Source organism: Phodopus roborovskii, unplaced genomic scaffold, assembly GCF_943737965.1.
Source record: "Phodopus roborovskii unplaced genomic scaffold, PHOROB, whole genome shotgun sequence".
NCBI lineage: Eukaryota > Metazoa > Chordata > Mammalia > Rodentia > Cricetidae > Phodopus > Phodopus roborovskii.
The window spans coordinates 4,924,577-4,938,122 of record NW_026126407.1 but is presented as its reverse complement, the minus strand read 5'-3'; the positions used below and the strand labels follow the sequence as shown (position 1 = coordinate 4,938,122).

The 13,546-nt window shown below is 52.7% G+C and overlaps 1 protein-coding gene across 20 annotated transcripts in view; it reads left to right on the top strand.

Moving 5' to 3' along the window:
• Myo18a (myosin XVIIIA) overlaps window positions 1–13,239 on the top strand; it is a 99,843-nt gene extending 86,604 nt beyond the window's left edge. For 12 of the 20 annotated variants that reach the window (XM_051179895.1, XM_051179894.1, XM_051179892.1 and 9 more), the window contains 6 exons: window positions 526–711; window positions 1,076–1,215; window positions 1,955–1,999; window positions 5,411–5,533; window positions 6,665–7,971; window positions 12,009–12,065. In XM_051179895.1, coding sequence (XP_051035852.1) covers window positions 526–711; window positions 1,076–1,215; window positions 1,955–1,999; window positions 5,411–5,533; window positions 6,665–7,967 — 1,797 coding nt within the window. In that variant the 3' untranslated portion in view covers window positions 7,968–7,971; window positions 12,009–12,065. Of the gene's footprint in view, window positions 1–525; window positions 712–1,075; window positions 1,216–1,954; window positions 2,000–5,410; window positions 5,534–6,276; window positions 6,296–6,664; window positions 7,972–12,008 lie in introns of those variants that run through there. The other 8 variants (XM_051179910.1, XM_051179909.1, XM_051179911.1 and 5 more) reach the window with 4 other exon arrangements.
• Window positions 13,240–13,546: the final 307 nt, after the last annotated feature.

Sequence of the window (13,546 nt, the reverse complement as noted above, 5' to 3'; positions counted from 1 at the left end):
CCAGGTGTAGGGACTGGTGAGATGGCTCAGTGGTTAAGAGCACTGGCTGCTTTTCCAGAGGACCTGGGTTTAATTCCCAGCACCTACATGGCAGCTCACAACTTTCTGTGATTCTAGTTTCAAGGGATATGACGTCCTCATACCAAGATAAATGCAGGCAAAACCCAAACGCACATAAAATAAAAATAAAGGGGGGGGGGAAGACAGGTATAGTGCCCTTGCTTGTAATCCCAGCACTGGGGAGCAAAGGCAGGAGGGTCACCTGGGTCTAATTGGTGAGCTGTAGGTCTCAATAAGAGACCATGTCCCAAAGGACAAAATGAATGCCACCTAAGGAATAATACAGGTTGTTTCTGGCACAAAGGGATGGAGTAAGGGGTAGGAAGAAATTAATAATAAACTCCCACACCTCTTAGCCATAGCTGAGTAGTAGGACCAGAGAGCTTGGCCAGATTTCCTACCAACAGCTCCTCTGCCTGGCTGACAGCCTACCTGCTGCTCTCTCTTCTCAACCTGCTCACCCAGGGCCTGGCCAATCGGCTCAAGGAAAACATGGAGAAGCTGACTGAAGAACGGGACCAGCGTGCTGCAGCTGAGAACCGGGAGAAGGAACAGAACAAGAGACTCCAACGACAGCTCCGTGACACCAAGGAGGAGATGAGTGAGCTTGCCAGGAAGGAGGCCGAGGCCAGTCGCAAGAAGCATGAGCTGGTAATGTGGGTTCCAAGCTGGAGGCCACCAGGTCCTGCTAAGTACATGCCCACCTCAGCCTGGGCTCTGGGGGGGCACTCCAGCCCCCTAATCCTGTTAAGTATATGTTCTCCTCACCCTGGATTTTAGTGAGGGACAGTTCAGTCTTGAGGACAGGCAAGAGAGTCAAGGCTGACCTCGGAAGCCTCCACAGGTGAAATTGCCCCACCCAGACAGCCTAGTAGCCCTTGAATAGAGGAACCTTTGGAGGCTTCTTTAAGTAGCACCAGGGTAGCTCCTGCCTGGCAGTGAGTAACTCGCCCCAGGCTCCTTCAGAGATACTGGGGACAGTGTGGCCCTCCTGTACACTAGACACCCCTCCTAGGAGATGGACCTGGAGAGTCTGGAAGCTGCTAACCAAAGCCTGCAGGCTGACCTAAAGTTGGCGTTCAAGCGCATTGGGGACTTGCAAGCCGCCATTGAGGATGAGATGGAGAGCGATGAGAACGAGGACCTTATTAACAGGTGAGAGGCAGAGCCTATGGAGTTCCAGGTGGAGCAGAGGCCCTCTTGGACAGTGGGATCGGGCCCCGGGTGACAGCTGCAACCTATCAGTTACCCTCCCAGGACTAGACTCAGATGGGAGAGGTTGAGGGTGCTGGGGGATAGGTATGTCCCTACCCCATGCTCTCCTTCCCAGGCCTCCCAAAGCCCTGGCTTTGGTGCTGCCTGCTCCCCATGAGTTATTCCCCCGTTTAGCTGCATTTCCGATGGCGCCTACCCCACTCTAGGGAGAGCAGAGATTTAAGGGCTGTGGTGCCTTGTTACTGTGCTAGAGATTTTCTCGCATAAAACCCACCCAGGGAATGGTTTTGGAGAATGAGGAGAGAAATTTGTAGTCCTAGACTGAGGAGTGAGTCATAAATCCAGAGGACCAGCCATGGGTGGAGGGGGGGGGGGGTGCTGGAACCTAGGTAGATCCCAGAACTCGCTACTACCTGTCTCAGGGTCAGGTCCCCCATCATGTGGGCTGGGCAGGGCAGCCCAGGAAGCTTGCTCCTTTGGGATTCATGCCTGCAGTGGACCAGGCCTGGTTCGGAGCATTCTGTTCCCCACTTCTGCCTGATCTCAGCTGAGCTGTCAATAGCTGAAGAAAGAAGCTCGGAGGAGGGCACTTCTCAGTTTGTCCATTGATTCCCCCCCCCCATCTGCTTCTTCTTGCCCCTTTGCCCACAGTTTATTTATTTATTTTTTCTATTTCCAGTTTGCAGGACATGGTGACAAAATATCAGAAAAGAAAGAATAAACTGTGAGGACCAGAGCCATGTGCTCTTTGCCTCTCCCCGTGGGTGCCTAACCATCCCTAACACAGGGCTTCTGCCAGGGGCCCCTGCTGCATGCTGCATGCAGACGCAGCCTCTTCACACTCTCTCTAGCTGGTCTCTAATGCTAACACCACTGACTGTCCTTAGGCTGGGATGGAAGGACTGGCTGGCTGTTAAGTGTGTTCCTAGAAGGCCAGACTGACCTTCATAGCCCCATTAGCCAGGATAAGGCTTCATCTGCCTCCTCTCTCTAAGAACCAAGTGTGGCCACCACACTGGCCTGCCTGGGGGGGGGCAGTGTTCAGGATACATCTGTCTACATCCTTGGGCTCTTGGAACCCAAACTGTCCAAAAGGAAGGGGTCTGTTTTGTGTTTAAAGTCTGTCACCTTCCTTAGGCAGATGAGGATTGAAGGTGAGGGACATCTCACAGCTGCTCTTTTGGAGAAAGCATCCGGGCAGCTGATGTTGGGCAGCTCTGCTGTGGCAGGGGAAGGAATCAGCCAGTTGTGTTTACTTCGCTCCCTGGGGGCACCTGGGGCAGTGGCAGTGGTAGGAGGAACCTATCTGTGCTGGTGTGTCTGTCAGGTGGTGGGAAGTCTAGTATATCTGCCCTTCTCTGTTCCCTCTTTCTGGTGGGGGAAGCTGGAAAGTGTGGGGATGTGCAGGGCCTTCAGGTGGATTTGCTGATCCTCCGTCAAGTTCGACAGGGTTGTTTTTGGAGGTTGTTTTTTCCGTATAGGGCTGAATTTCCTGCCTGGCAGGCCTCCTCCCCTGGCCAGGATGGGCTGGCGGCCGTGCAAAGGAGTCCGGGGGAGCTAATGATAAATGTAATAGTGTGTAACAGTGATAGAGGGCCACTGGAGCCCGGTTGTCACACACAATTAATATCCCCTGCCGTTCTGTCTCCGTTTGTTTGTTCCCCCGTGATTCGGCTCCCAGTTAACTAATAGCACATGAGCCTGGACATAAATTGTATTTGACGCGAGGTTTAATTCCGACCATTTAAAATTTCAACTGCCCCCTGAGCCTGCCTGCCCCGGAGTTTGTTTATGGGCCTGCTTATTTAAGGAAGAGAACCCAAACATTGTCTGGATTCTTGCAACTAAGCGGAAGGTGAGGGTAGGAAGAAGGCCAGCTTCTCAGCCCACCAACTGCTCTGAGTGTAAGGAAGGAAATTCATATTCTGGGCCTCAATCTGTCCCCAGTGTGTTCTGTGCTGCCATCCTTATGCAGAAGGAGCTCTGAGGGCTGATAAAATGTCCATTGAATATTATATTCTAAACTATAGTTGGACACACACACATACACACACCATCGTGCACTCAATGTAGGTATATGAAAATGTGCAATTCTAAGCAGGCTCCACTGATGGCAGAGGGACTCCTTCTCAGCAGCTCCAAGTTATCGAACGAGCATGCTAAGGCGGGCAGAAAAATAATGTTTCGATTTACTTAGAGATACAGTTGTTATTGCCATAACCTTAATGAAAGCAGTAAACAGTGCGGTATTAAGGGAGATTTATACAGAAACACTTTTAACATGTAGACATAGATTTTGCGATGCATACAGCACCTCCTTTCTAAAGGCAATCAATATGGTTATGAACGGCAGTGATAAATTACAGGCTCTGAAGCTATAGAGGGAGGTTTTTTGCAAGGGTGTATAAATCAGGTGGTATTGGCGTTCCATGGGACCCATGCACCACAGTAAATCTGCCAGGCTCAGATGGGCACAGAGCTTGCATTAGTGGTTTGGGGGCTGCCTGCTAAACTCCTGTTTACCTGGGGCATCGGCAGGCCTTGTCTCTGTTATAATTCTGTATTTGATGGGAGCCCATAAAATATGCCTCTTTGTTCCCCTTTCCCATGTGCTTGGATCTCTCATGGTTCCCAGAACTGTGGTTTTCTCTGATATGTGTGTGTGTGTATCTGTGTGTGTGCACACACTCTCGTGCGGTGCACACATATACACACATGCCTGGGTATCCAATGTGCCTGTGTGGCTATTTATTCCAGAGCATAATTCAGGGCCAGGCCACTCCTGTTGACACAGATGAAAGGAAATTTATATCAAAGAAAAAAATCTCAGCCTATCTGTAGCAGGGGAACTTAGGGAGCAGACATTTTGCAAAATTTGCAAAGCATTTGCACTCAGAAACTATCTCTATGCCCCCACTGCTTTTGGGGGGGTCACCAGGACTCTAGCCTCAGAATTAGACTCTTTGAGGCTTCCTTGCAGATCCTGGGGTCAGCCTGTCTTAACAGTAGCAGTGGGGAGCAGGGGCTGGAGGCTGCCTGAGGGAGGGATGAGGAGGTCTGGAGACTTTCTGAGCCCACTGGACTTCTGGGGCTCCCTGGATGCTGAAGGTACCCCAAACCCACAGGAAAGGCTGCTGCTCCCTACTCTTTCTTCTTTTCCTGTTTCTAAAAGCCACAGACACCACAAGGTAGGTCTAGGATGTGGCTGGTGTTTCATTAACTTAGGTTTGCCTTGCTAGCAGCTAAAGAGACCTTCAGGTTCAGGTTAACCTGAAGTCATGTGAATGTTCTGTCTTCTGCCCTAGGTGTAGCAGCCCAGCTTTTATAATGAAGACATAAAAAAAAAATTGTGGTAACCTTAGCCACAGTCTGAAGCATGTCAACAAAAAAATAGCAACATAGACCTCAAGGGGGAGCTGAAGGGCCCAGGGAACACACACACACACACACACACACACACACACACACACACATTCTCTCTCTCTCTCTCTCTCTCTCTCTCTCACACACACACACACACACACACACACACACACGTATGTATTTGTTTTGTTTGTTTTTTCCAGACAGGGTCTCTGTGTAGGAACTCTGTAGACCAGGCTGGCCTTGAACTCAGAGAGATCCACCTGCCTCTGCCTCCTGAGTGCTGGGGTTAAAGGTCTGTGCCACCACTGCCTGGCAATAAACACATATTTGTGTGGCTATATGTATATGCGTGGATATGGATGTGTTACAGCATATGTGTGTGGAAGTTAGAGAACACCGTATGGTTTCCAGGGTTTGAACTCAGGCTTTGTGGCAAGTGCTGTTACTCACTGACTCATCTTGTCAGCTCTAAATGGCCCACCTATTGTTCTCATCTGGTTGGCCAGCTGAGTAGCTTGTCATTCATACCTGGAGAATGGGTGGTGCCTCCATGCTTCCCAGGACCCTCTTAGTGGCTGTCACTCAGTGTGGTCTGCTGAGGGAAGGGATGGGCACCTTGTGGGGTGACGTGCTCACTCTAACTTTTCCGTTCTCCCTGACTCACTGATGTGCATGCAACCTGCACTCCATCCCCACCCAAGGGGCACCTAACCCCCTTCTTGCTTTCCATCCTGGCTTTGCCTACCTTTTTTGTTCCTCATCCCAACAGTGAGGGGGACTCTGATGTGGACTCAGAGCTGGAGGACCGGGTCGACGGGGTCAAGTCTTGGTTGTCAAAGAACAAGGGACCTTCCAAGGCAGCTTCTGATGATGGCAGCTTGAAGAGTTCCAGGTGAGCACTTGGCCTCAAGCAGGGAGAAAAAGCCTTCTCAGCCACCAGTCACAGGCGGGCAGTATCTTGGCACCAAGGGCGCCACCCTCAGGCCACGTGTACACTCTCCTGGCCTGCAGCAGGAACACAGAAGGCTAGCTGCTTAGCAAGATAAGGGTTTCCTGTTTGGGTGTGAGCTCTTGTGTAGATTTAACTCCATTCCACCCACCCAGTCCGCAGCCATCTAACTGTTGGTGCCTTTGAAATCAAGACTTAGGCGGGGCACTGGGGACTCTGGGTCCTAGAGCCCTGCATCGGGCGGTCCTGGTGGCTCTGGACCTACCTCTGTAGAGCAGCCATGCACCAGTTCCCAGAGCTGCCCCCTCTTCTGCTCCCTGCTTCCTCTATGCTTTTCACGGCCCACCCCTCTAGGACAGGGGGGGGGTGCTTGTTCCCTTGCTGCTAGCCAGTCCTAACCCAGTCACACAGACAGCCACTTCTGGAAGCCACTTCCCACCTATCACTGGCCAGCTATGGCCTATTCCCTGTACTCCTTCCCCCACAGAGTTCCATATTCCCTTCCCCACCTCTCCAGAGACAGTAAGGAGGCTGGAAAAAAAAAAAGTAATCTCTCTCTAATCTCTCTCCGTCTCTTCCAGCACCCCCAGGCCCCTTCCCCCAAGTGCAGCCCCTCACCACCAGCACCCAGCGGCCCCCTGTAATTGGTTTAATTTATTCGGCCAAACAACATTTTGTTATTGCAGATAATGCAGCCTTCCCCGCCCTGCTGCCGTTCACCACAGTGTGGCACAAGGCTCCAGGTAGTTGACAATGAAATAAATTGAACTAAACGTTTTAGAGGGGGAAAAGTGATGAAATAGAACAATAGTCTAATTTACATGACATTCTCCATGAAGCTATTTTCACTGACGCAAATTATTTTGCTTCATTTCCTCGGATGCTCTTGCCACCGCTTTGCCAGGGCTGTGCGGTTTTCTCCTCCTCCCTCCCTCCCCTGTGTCCTTATTTTTGTTAATGCCTCTCTCTCTCTCTCTCTCTCTCTCTCTCTCTCTCTCTCTCTCTCTCTCTCTCTCTGTTGTCATTCATCCATCCACTCTGGGTCTCTCCTCTCGGGCCTCCCATCCCACTCAGGACGGCCCTCAACAGCCTCCCTAAGGAGGGCAAGGGGCCAGAGGAGAGACCCGCCTCTGCACTCAGCTCCCTCAGCTACCGCAAGAGGCTCACCCTGAAAGACTCCATCGGGGGCACTGGGGACCAGGACTCACTCCTCACCACCCTGAGTGAGCGTGCCACCTCCCCTGAAAGGCCCCCCAGGAAGGCCCGTGTGGGCCCCAGGGAGGAACCCGACCAGGCCCAGGGCAGGAGGTGTGAGGAGCAGGATGACGGTAGCTCCATCTTCTCAGGGGCTGCGAGCCGTACTGGCCGTGGTTTGGAGAAGCGCTGGGGCTCAGACTTTGACAGAGCCTCGACTGTCTCTGCCCCAGTCAGCAGGGCCTCCTCAGCCACTCGTGGCTCTGGGGAGGATCGGGCTCGCTCCTCGCTGAGCTTCTCACTGTCAGGCTCACCCAGCTCCCGCCGCAGCACATCTAGGCTCGACAGCCTGTCAAGGACCCTAAGCCCTTCCTGGAACAGGGCCTCAGGCCTGGACCGGGAGAGCCCTGACTCCCGGCTGTCCCTTGGCCAGAGCTGCCTGGATGAGTGGGATGATGGAGCCAGCGTGGCCCTCAGTGAGACACACTCACAATTCAGCCACCCGTCACTGGCCCGGAGTCTGTCTGTGCCACAGCAGCCACGGGGCTCTGCCTCATCCTCAGCCTCCGTCACTGAGGGCTCCAGCGTCCGACCAGTTAGCCGCCACTCCTACCTGGATCCAGACCTGGAGGCTGCCATTAATGAGGTCTTGAGCTACAAACCTGTGCCGTTCCAGCGGAGCAGCCTGGAGCCAGACTCTGAGGATGACGACCGGAAGAGCATCCAGAGTGCCCGTAGTGCACAGCTGGATTGCCCAGAAAGGGGCACCAGCATCCGCCGCTCTGCCTCTGCCGTGGATGTCTCTAGGTCACGCAGTGGCCGAAAAAGCCGGAGCAAGCGCAGGAGCAAACGGACTAGCCCCAGCTCCAGCTCTAGCTCCAGCTCCTCCAGCTCGGAAGGTTCCTCCGAGCACAAGCGGCGGAGGAAGGGGCGCTCTCGGAAGAGCAAGAAGAAATCCAAATCAAGAAGAAAGAAAACAGAGAGTGAGTCTGAATCCTCCTCGTCCTCATCTAGTGGCTCGACGGTCTCAGGTCACAGCCGCTCTAGTGTGAAAAGGGGCCCAACCACAGACATCGAGGAAACTGGGCAAGCGCCAAGACGGTCAAAGAAGGAAGAGAAGCAGCGAAAGAAAGAGGTCGACAGTCTGATGATGCGGTATCTGTACCGGCCAGAGAGTGACTAGCGCAGTAGGTGACACCTGGCCTGGCATAGAGTGCAGCATGGCGTGTTCCACCCTCTGTGAACTAACCTGCTCCCTGCCCCTCCAACCACCATCTCAGGCTCCCCTCTTGGGCCACAGAGAGCCTCCTGTGCTATGTTTTTGGAGCTAACCTTTACTATGACTTCATAACAAAGGTCTGATCAGCACTGTTTCATAAAAAGTTAGGGCCCAGAGAGGTTAAGTTACTGGGAAGTGAGCTTACCAGAGGCTACCGAGATCCAGTTAACACCTTTAATTAACCTTAACTGCTTCTCCATATGGCCCGCATGCAGAGCACGTGGGTGACACCCAGCACCCATTTCAGCGCTCTGACCGGGAAAAGGGTACTAGCTGACATGACACATTGTCTGTGAGCTCTGACGAGGCACTTTGCTCTGCTCTGCTGCCTTCTTCCCTGGCATGGATCTCAAGCGGCAGCCCACACTGTGCCACACCCTACAGCAGACCCAGGAGATGCCTGCCACCTCCCTAGCCCTCCCACCCACACTCCGCCCACACAGGGGCGTCACCTCAGCGCTGCTCATCTTGTAAAGTTCTAATGAATAGAAATTAGCAGCTACTGAGTGACAGAGCCCCCTCTCTGCTCTCCTGCCTCCCCCAGCCCTTCTCCCTCGTGCCCACACCTTCAACAGAGAGTCAGTCTGAATCACTGGGATCCTATTGTTGCCAGTGTCCCTGGTGGGTGGTGACATTTTGAGTCACCCCTGTTGTGAGCATTTTCAGGATGGCGCCCTCCTGAGGCATGCTTGTTGCTTCCCAGGAGGCACAGCCCCAGGCTGTAGCCACCTGGGGTACTACACTTGTTTCCTATCCGCATGAACTAACGCACCTGTAGCATGCTTGTGTGGTGGAGCATCTGATGGATTCGGGTGTGTTTAAGGTCCCTTCAAGGAGTAGAACAAGAGCAGGTTTGCCCGTGGCCCTTTAGAAAGGTGGGAGGGGAACAGGGTAGTGGTTGAGAAGTGGGGGTGAGGCAATGAAGCTTGAATCCAGACCAGGCTTAGGGCAGCGGGGGCCTGAGGGATGAAAGCACGGCAGATGGGCAGATGGGTTCGGAGTGCTCAAGGGGGACCATGTGTGGCCTTTGTTAGCTCCATGGGGAGAAAAGACAGGAGTCACAAAATTTGATCTACAATTTCAGCCTCCTTTTAGCAGCCCAGGGTGACAAGTTCATTGGTGGGTGGAAGGGGGAGGTCTAGAATCGGAGAAGACCGGGCCTTTCTGTACACCTTCCAGAAGGAAGCCAGTGCCTTTCCGGGCCATCCCTGACTCTCTCTAGCTCCTAGTCACCTTTCTCAGTGAATATGACGGAAAGCCTCTGTCTGCAGCCTCCTCTACCCACAGCTCACTTGCTTTTGTCTACAGGGAGAGCCACTGAGTCCTGAAAACCCTCACTGTGCCCCCATGGCGATTAGAGTCAATGTTGAGAGAGAGGTCCCCAACTAAACATAGCTAACTAGTGTGAGTGGGGGGCAGAGGGCAGGGAGGGCTTTGCTGGTTCCTGCTGCCTTTGAACTGTTTATGCTGTGCAAAGGCAGAAGGTGGAAGACAGAGCTTCACCAGGGGTTAAGGACCGGTGAAGAATTCCAAAACACAGACTGCAGCGTCGCCCTGGGCTTTCCCAACAGGAATTAGCATGTGTACCAAATTGTTTATTACAGCACAGAGCAGGAGACACTGGCTTGTGGGGAGGAAAGCTTTTTAAACAATTTAGTTAAAATGTTCCAATTGCTCTGACTCTTGCTCTGGGGACAGGGAGCTGCCCACCATTGGCTTGTTGATGGTGGTAGCTGTAGATGCAGATAGGGAGACTAAGCTACAGGAGAGCTCAAGAAAGATGGCTAAGGATCTGTGGCTCCACAGCAAGGCAGAGTGTGCCCTGTCCTTGGTTGCTCTGCCTCTTCGCAGCGTCTTTAGAGCAAGCTGAGTGCGTGTACCAGGGTGTCTGGGATGTGGGGGTGGAGGCTGGAGACCCACCTATGAAAAGAGATGAAGGAGGAATCAACAGGCCAAACAGGGCTGCGCCTCATTTACATCTGGAACCCAGCCCTGGCATCTGCCTGGTGCCCTCTGCTCACAAAATAACACCACTGTCTTTCCTCACAGCCAGGCATTCCTTAGCCGGAAAGCAAACCTTTAGCACAGGCTGTAAGGAAATTCTGTGTTAAAGAAGACAACAACTGGCTCCCACCAATTCAGAATTCAAACAACCCCAGGGCTACAATGACCCCCATTTTTTCTGTGTTGCACAGTTATCACTGAGCTTTATAATTTTGTCCTGGAGATGTGCAAGGCCCTAAGTATTTCTGGCCCATCAGAGTAAGACTCATTTATGTTCAGTCTAGTTTATATTAAGTGTGTTTTGTGCTATTCTGATTCCTTTAAAAATGGTAATTCATTCATGAGAAATACCATAACTATTAACCAGACTGCCCTGTTGCTGAGCCATTTTGCATAATTGAACATATATTTGCCCAGGCTCTTCCTTTCCGCCAGGGACACAGAGACCTGTCTTTACATACCTCTCCCCCACCAGCAGGAGACTTCAGGTTTGGTCTTGCTTTCTTCTTGTCTAATCTAGTGGCAGAGTGCCCCAAGGCTGAGGTTCAGGGTCAGGGTCAGGTATTGGCTAAGACCTTGGCCCAGGTCCTTCTTCCCTTGGAGCCATCTTTTTTATCATAGGTTGCCAGGGAGAATAAGACCAAATAGTAAGGCTACGCTGTGGTTCTCAACCTTCCTAATGCTGTGACTCTTTAACACAGTTCCTCATGTTGTGGGGACCCCCGCACACACCATAGAATTGTTTTCATTGCTACTTCATAACTGCAATTTTGCTACTGTTACAAACCATAATGTGGATATCTGATATGCATTCCCCCGAAAGGGGTCGTGACCCACAAGTTGAGAGCCATTGGTCCAATGGGCACGGGCAGTGGCTCCCGTAGGAAGACTATGTGGTGGAACCTTTCCCTGTGCACTCCTGTAGCTTCCTCCAGGGAAACCTAAAATGCTGTTTGCTTCCTCCTCTTGTGGTTTTAAAAGGACCAGTAAATGAAGGGCTGTCCTTGGTTCCTAGTTCCAAATGCAGCAGGCCTACTGATTGTAGAAACTCTTAGCCCAAGCAGAATGTTATGAGGACCTGGAGGCAGGGCTGTGTCCCTTTGTCACTCAGAGCTCAGGGAATGGCACAGATCCAGGGACCCAGCTAAAGACAGGGCACCAGGGGCGGTGAAGCTGTGCTGGGCTGTGTCTTCTCCACTGGTGTTAGACTATAGTGTGTGTGGTCAGGGCAGTGGGGACAGGACGGGGCTCTGAAGCTCTGGGAGAGAGTGAGTGGAGCCACAGGATGAGGTCCTGTTGGCTGCTAGAGGTCACAGTCCTCTTCCCTCAGGGGGATAGATATACTTCTTCACGACCTCCTCCAGAACCAGGGGCCCATCCCGAAACAGGAAACAGGACTTGCCAGCCTCTGTCCTGAGTCTCCGGTTCCTTTTCCAGTAGAGAATGCCAAGATCAAGGACAGAAGTCTTCCAGGCCCAGGGGAACCCTGAATTAGGGGAAATACTCCAGGCCTGGGATCCTGTCAGGAGTGGCTTTCCTGAGTTTCCTCTTTGACAAGTTGCACTCAATCTCGAATCCTCGTCACCTGCACTGGAGGTGGGAGCTCTCGGAATCCCTGGGTTCCTCCCTAATGCTCAGTCCTAGCTTCTGGGGAAGAAGCCAGGAACATGCGGCTGTTTGTTAGACTCATAGGAGCCTGGCCCCTGCTGCCACCATTCTCCCTGTCCTGATAATCTTCAAAGCTTTCTGATTATCTTCAAAGCTTTCCAAGTGTAGACCGTGTATGTGCTCCTTTCTCTACATTAAGCATCTTCTGGGCTCACCCGGCAGAGAGCACTGACCCAGCAACATTGAGGTTTTGAAGTGCTGGAACAGAGCCTTGGTGCCCCAGAGTAGGAGTCTTATTTGGCCTTGACCTTGTTCCTCTCTCTCCCTCTGCAGCCCAACCAGCCACTGGAAGCCCCTTGCCCCTGACCTGTCAGATGATGAGCATGATCCTGTGGACAGCACCTCCAGATCCCGATTCTCCCACAACTATTTGAGCGACAGTGACACAGAGGCCAAGCCTACAGAGACCAATGCATAGCCCCGAGGGAGGGAAAGTGGCTCACAGTACGTCCACCCCACAGCGTCTCCCAGGAAACAGAGGGTTACCACTGCCCCCACTTGACTGCCGTTCTGCATGGAAAACACCTCGGCTGTCTGTCAGGGGGACTTTCCAGGCTGTGGGCGTCTGTCTGATAGCTCCATGTGGAAGAGGTCAGGAAAGAGGAATCTCTGCAAAGAGACCTTCCACTCTTGCCTCAGAAATGTCACACTCTTGGCTCCTATGGCCATTATGGACAATGTCAAGTGGCCTGGCACTTCATGGAGCCAGTAGTGGACCTTCATCTCAGCCTCCTGCTCAGGAATGGTGGATAGGTTACCTGTTGGACCACTCCAAGTTGCCCGGGGCCCATGGGAGTCAAGAGAGAGCAGCAACACCTCCCCTCTGCTGGGGTGAGGGCTTTCTCTTCTCAGTGCCTGCTGTCTTTTTACTGTTTAATTTAAATACCCAAACCTTCCTGCAGCTGCATCCTTGAGAGTGGGAGGGGCTGCCATCGCAGCTGGGCCCTGTGGGATGCCTTGGGAATCTCCCCTCCATCTTCACTCCTCCATAGGGCCTTACTCATGCAGCCTGCAGCCTGGGGACGCTGGTGAGGAGAGCTGGGGCCCTGGCTCTTTAAGAGGCATTGTGGGAAGGCATGGCAGCCTGGTGCTTCTGGCTCGGGCCTAGCAAGCCTTGTTGGAGTATTAAGTGCAATGAGCAATTATTCAAGAGCTGATGTTCTCCACCTGCACCAGTCCATGGCCTCCTGCACTGCCTTGTGTCCACAGTGTAGCCAGCTCATTTGGTGCTGAGGACTTTGTGGTGGGCGCAATGGAAGGTGAATGTTTTGGTCTGTTTACCAGACCAGAATTCTAACCCTTTGTCATCTTTCTTCTGCCCATGTCCCTGTTCCCACACACAGCAACAAGTGGTCTGGACATCCCAGCCACTCCACCAGTGCCTGGTGCTGGACCTGTCTGCCATCCCCCTTCCCTTCTGCAATTGGTTTGTGCTCATCGGGCTGTGCTGGCCCTGTGGACCTGATTAACCTAAGGAAATAAAAGGCCCCTTCCCTCCTGGTCACATGTCTTCCTGCCTCTTCTTGCAGGCCCAGGGGAAATCCAGGGTGATCCCAGGGCAGGGCTAGAGGTGGGGTTCTGATGGAAACATGGAGGAGCCACTTGATCTGTGGTGACCTACTCACAAGCCAGATCAGCGCCGCTCATGGCACTTTGGCAGATCACCGGAGACAGGTGAGAGTGATTAGGGAAGAGAGAAAGCCCCAACGAGATGCTCTCCCTCCTGCCTTTCCTCCCTCCCTCCATCCCGCCCTCCCTCTCTTCCCAGCCTTTCTCAAAACTTAACTTTGGTCACTTTAAAGGTGACTTTT